Source organism: Carlito syrichta, unplaced genomic scaffold (genome assembly GCF_000164805.1).
Source record: "Carlito syrichta isolate Samal-C Ts95f unplaced genomic scaffold, Tarsius_syrichta-2.0.1 Scaffold115592, whole genome shotgun sequence".
Lineage (NCBI taxonomy): Eukaryota > Metazoa > Chordata > Mammalia > Primates > Tarsiidae > Carlito > Carlito syrichta.
In genome coordinates this window covers 16,909-21,804 of record NW_007059688.1, presented here as the reverse complement: position 1 = coordinate 21,804, position 4,896 = coordinate 16,909, and the positions used below count along the sequence as shown (strand labels likewise).

General features: G+C 62.6%; 2 protein-coding genes across 7 annotated transcripts in view; one reads left to right on the top strand and one right to left on the bottom strand.

Annotated features, from left to right (window-relative positions):
• Nucleotide 1: 1 nt before the first annotated feature.
• PNMT (phenylethanolamine N-methyltransferase) lies at nt 2-1,464 on the top strand (the record flags this gene model as incomplete). The annotated part of the gene is made up of 3 exons (XM_008072675.1): nt 2-32; nt 611-818; nt 925-1,464. Coding segments are annotated over 3 exons (687 nt in total), but the record flags the coding sequence as incomplete, so codon positions are not given.
• A 1,618-nt stretch (nt 1,465-3,082) lies between these two features.
• The window catches only part of PGAP3 (post-GPI attachment to proteins 3), a 17,668-nt gene continuing 15,854 nt past the window's right edge, over nt 3,083-4,896 (bottom strand). For 3 of the 6 annotated variants that reach the window (XM_008072597.2, XM_008072605.1, XM_008072612.1), the window contains 4 exons: nt 4,760-4,821; nt 4,254-4,390; nt 3,769-3,973; nt 3,083-3,636 (listed from right to left, as the gene is read on the bottom strand). In XM_008072597.2, the coding sequence (XP_008070788.1) occupies nt 3,573-3,636; nt 3,769-3,973; nt 4,254-4,390; nt 4,760-4,821 (468 nt within the window). In that variant the 3' untranslated portion in view covers nt 3,083-3,572. The remainder of the gene's footprint in view (nt 3,637-3,768; nt 3,974-4,253; nt 4,391-4,759; nt 4,822-4,896) is intronic. The other 3 variants (XM_008072619.1, XM_008072628.1, XM_021705953.1) reach the window with 2 other exon arrangements.

The following is a 4,896-nucleotide window of genomic DNA, read 5'->3' as shown; positions in this document are numbered from 1 at the left end:
GCTGCGTTGCCTGGCACAGACCTTTGCCACCGGTGAGCTCGGGGAAGCCGGCACGGGAGACAAGAAGTCAGCGGGGAGCCAAAGGGAGACGCGAGAGAAAGAGGAAGAGAGCCAGCCAGCCAGGTGGGGACCAAGAAGCAGAGAGGTGCGAGGAGAAGAGGAAGGAGCGGTGGCCCTTAGGAGAGGGGCAGAGGAGAGAGGGCTGGAAAGAGGGGCGGGGAGGGGAGAGGGCCCAGAACTGAGAGTTGGGGTGGGGAGGCCTTCCGAGAGAGACTGTGATGAAGAGAGAAAGAAGTGGAGGCAGAGATGGAGCCGGAGGGACCCGGCGGCCCGCGGGATTCCCCAGGTGGTCCTCACGGGTCGGAGCCGTTGTCTAGATGGGGAAGCTGAGTCTCAGAGGGGCTCAGTTCCTTCCCCAAGGTAAGCCGGTGGGCGCCGGAGTCGGGACTCGCTGGGCTCAGTCTCACTCTGGGGTCAATGCTTTCCCCAGAAGGAGACACGCAGAGGCGGGAAGAACTAGAGCGAGGGAGACGCAGGGGAGGACGGCGCGTGGCTGAGGCAGGGGCTGCCCGGCAGGCCTGGCACCTGGACCCCTTCCTCTGCCCCCCAGGTGAGGTGTCTGGACGCAGCCTCATCGACATCGGTTCAGGGCCCACCATATACCAGCTGCTGAGCGCCTGCGCCCACTTCGAGGACATCACCATGACGGACTTCCTGGAGGCCAACCGCCAGGAGCTGGAGCTCTGGCTGCGGGAGGAGCCGGGGGCGTTCAACTGGAGCGCGTACAGCCAGCACGCCTGCCTCATTGAGGGCAAGGGGTAAGGGCTGGGGTGGGCGTCGGGCAGGGGCTTCCCCAGGAGTGGCCAGTGGGGCGACAGAGGACTGAGTGTGGGGCAGTCCTGAGCCGCCTGTGCCCCCGCGCAGCGAGTCCTGGCAGGAGAAGGAGCGCCAGCTGCGAGCCAGGGTGAAGCGGGTCCTGCCGGTGGACGTGCACCTGCCCCAGCCCCTGGGCGCGGGGAGCCGGGCGCCCCTGCCCGCCGACGCCCTGATCTCCGCCTTCTGCCTGGAGGCCGTGAGCCCAGACCTCGCCAGCTTCCAGCGGGCCCTGGGCCACATCACCATGCTGCTGAAGCCTGGGGGCCACCTGCTGCTCATCGGGGGCCTGGAGGAGTCGTGGTACCTGGCGGGGGAGGCCAGGCTGGTGGTGGTGCCGGTGTGTGAGGAGGAGGTGAGGGAGGCCCTGGTGCAGAGCGGCTATGAGGTCCGCGACCTCCGTACCTACATCATGCCCGATCACCTGCGGACAGGCGTAGATGACGTCAAGGGCGTCTTCTTTGCCTGGGCCCAGAAGAAGGTGGGGGCGGGGGTGTGAGGGCCCAATGCCCCCGGTGCCCTGCAGACTACCCCACTCGCCCAGAGTCCCTATTAGCTGAGGTGGCGCCTAATAAAGAAATGGTTCCTGCAGCTGAGCGTCAGTGCTGTCTGTTGGCGCGGAGATCTCTTCGGTATGTCGGGATGTGGGAGAAACCCTAAGCTTTCTTTTTTGCCAGAAGCTTCCTTGAAGGTAGCTTTCTATACCACTCATTCTTCTCAAACTAAGGGAGGCCAAGGTCGTGGGGAGCTCAGTCCCCTGCAGTGCAACAGGCATTTGTGATATGGTTTTGTCAGTCACGTCATTCAGCAGCAGGTCCCGGCAGCCTGTTTCCAGGTGAAGCTCAGAGAGGTTAAGCCACAAATGGTGGTGCAGCCTGGTTCAGACCAGAAGCAGGAGAGTGGGGATGAAGAGGAGACTGGGGGTGGGGAGGTGGGGGTTACACTCTAAGCACAATGCCCCAGGGAGGGAGAGGGAAGGAACGGACACCAGCTCCCTCCCCACGCTGGACCTGAGCTCTGCCCAGCTCTGCATCTGGTGTCCCCATCCCCCCCCCCCCCCAGCTCTGGGTTCTCCCCCTGCCCCCACAACTGTCTCCTCCTTCCTTCCAGCTCCCCTTTCTCACACGCATGAACGGAGCAAGGGTAGGTGAGGCTGAGAACTGGTTTATTGAGCACACCCCTTGCTACCTTCCCACATTAAAATTGTTTTCAGTATCAAAAGACCCTAACACAGGTTGTCCAACTCCCTGAGGTTGGGAGTCCTTAACATAACTCCCTCCCCCAAGGGGACAGGGACAGAGCAGAAACCCTGTCTCCCTGCTTCAGTCACAGAGACTGCCTTAGGTATGGAGAGTTCCTGGGGCTCCACATTCTATCCTTGTGGGGCAGGAATGTGCCAGGGCTGCCGGCAACTGGCAGGGGGCACCTTCACCAGGATGCAGGCACAGTGTGGCTCCTGCCTACTCTGGAGCAGTGACCCTCTCTAGGGAGGGCAGAAACCAGGCCCAGCCACTCTCCCTCGGTTGCCATTGCCCCTCCCCGAAGTCCAGGTAGCCAAGGAGCTAGCAGGGACAGGGGACACGGTGGGGAGGCCAACCATGCCAAGGCGAGGAGACCACTGGGGATCCCCGTTTTCCTTCCCCTGCCCTGAGAGGTTAAGTCCTGAAGGGTGCTCTTCAGTTGTGTGGGGACCCCGAGAGGCCTGGAGGGGATGGCAAGGGGCACCAGGCAGGAACACATGTACACACGCAGCCTGGACACCCAGCCCCAGTGTCATCATGGGACTGTCCCGGTTGTCGGCCCGGCTGGGGCCTTTGGCAGAGCTGGTGCTCCGTGACTGCGGGTGGTGGCAGGGTGCCCCACCCTGCTTCAACCTTCCCTGGCTGTGGGGCACACTCACCTGCATTCACACTCATCTCAGACATGCACCCACAAGCACTCATATGTACGGTCTCCAACCACCCTGGCCCCAGAACACACACACTCGGAAACCTCCCTGCACACACAGCCCTCTGCACACTGCACACCCAGCCTGAGTCCATGCACACCCAAGCCCACGCTCCCTGCCCGGGCACCTACACACTCAGCCTGGCCCACATGCCCCACACCGTGCAGGCTCCCAACTGCAAGGGTAGCACAAGACACATGTCCTGGCCTGCTGGAGTCCTGACCCTGAAGGGGAGCGCAGTGAGGCCTCCATGGAGAGAAAGAGACTGGCCTCGAAACTTCACCAGCCAAAGAGCAAGCATCCAGTGCCACCTAGTGGTGCCCTGGAGGAGGGCAGGGGAAAAGAAGGGGACCCCACTGTATCCCCAAAGGCCTTGGGTACCTGGTCTCCCAGGTAGACAGAGGACTCTGGAATCCAGCCAGGCAGTGGGGCATGTGGGGAGGAAGATGATGGGGAGGAAACTGCAGCTTGCCTCTGGGCAGAGCTAAGAACGCAGGCGGTTCCATCCCCAGTGCAGCTCCAGGAAGCGGAGGGGTTGCCCGGGGCCGGGAGGGCCTCCCCAGAACAGGCTCCAGGACCTGTGAGGGCCAGTAGGGGGCGGGCCGGCCACACGATTCTGGGCCCACACCCCTCATGTCCAAGTTCAAGAAGCTAAAAGGAGAAAATAAATCCTCTCAAGTGGCGAGGCGAGATGGGGAACCAGCAGGGATGGGGCAGGATACCCAACGGAGCAGACCCACTCCCAGGGTCTTCAGTCCAGCTTTAACTTGGCCTCTGATTCCTTCAGCAGGTACAGGCTGTCGTCTTCCAGAAAGCTGTGGGCCAAGGGAGGAGTCCAATGAGAACTACAGCTCTGGGAGGAGGCATCGGGGTGCACGGAGCCTCCCCTAAGGGGTGAGCAAGAAAGGGCGCATAGAAGGTAATACCAAACAGTGAGTATCACCAACCTGAAAAAGAGCACATGGACAGGTATGGTGCTGATGTGCCAGATGGCGTGGGCGTCCAGGACCCAGAAGAGAGGCGGGAAGTCGAGCAGCTCAAGCAGGGACAGTCCCTGCAGCAGCAGGACCACCGCCACGCACTTGCGCACATGAGGCAGCCGTCGCCGGTTCCACAGGCACCAGGCCAGCCACCACACCACATTCACCAGGCCTGGGCACAGGGGGAGGGTAAGAGAGGGTCATCCTCTGCTCTCTCTGGACTCCATCTCCCTAAGACCACCCCCAGCTCCATGCTCTTTGACCCCAGGGTCATCCTCAGACTCTCCTCCCAGTCTCCCCCTCTCCCACCCCACCCAAACTCCCCCCACTTCCTCCACCCCAAGAGTCTCTCTAGACCTCCTCCAGGAATGGAACCGAGCCCCCCACCACGCCAGCAGTTCTGTGGATGGCCCCGCCCCCGGCCCCTCCCACCGGCCTCAGTCCGGCCTCACCAATAGCCACGTTGGCCGCCAGGTTGTAGCCATAGTCGAAGTGGATGAGACTCAGGTAGGAGACGTGCGCGGTCAGCAAGAGCAGCAGGAGGGCCCGGAAGACATTGGCCACAGCCGGGTGCTGCAGCCCCACGGTCCTGCCCCACCGCCCAGAGCCGCTCAGACGACCGGTGGCCGGTTCCCTGAGCAGCATTCCCCAAGCATCTCCTCCCTCCAACACCAGCATGTGGTCCCTGAAGCCACCACTCCTCTCTCCACCAAATCAGGCCAGCTAGACAGGCCTCCAACCCTCCCAGAGGTCTGGGACCATGGGCTCTAGTTCCTGGCAGGAAGCCAGGACCTCCAGTCCCACCCCCAGAGTTCCCACCCAGGGCAGCCCTGAGGGGGGTGTGTGTCCAGAAACCACTGGAGGCGGCCCTGGAGCAGCACCCCCAGGGGAGGACTGGGTGACTGCTTTCTGTCCCCAGGGACTGATTTTGCCCGCACAGCCACCGAGGTAGGCTCACCTGACACAGCACAGATAGATGGAGTGCAGGATGACCGTGGAGGCACAGAAGTAGTCCATTTTCTGAGGGTGGGGAGAGCGGTGAAGGCCAGTGTGAGGGAGCAGGCCCAGAGAGGACCCGCCGGCGTGGGGCATGGA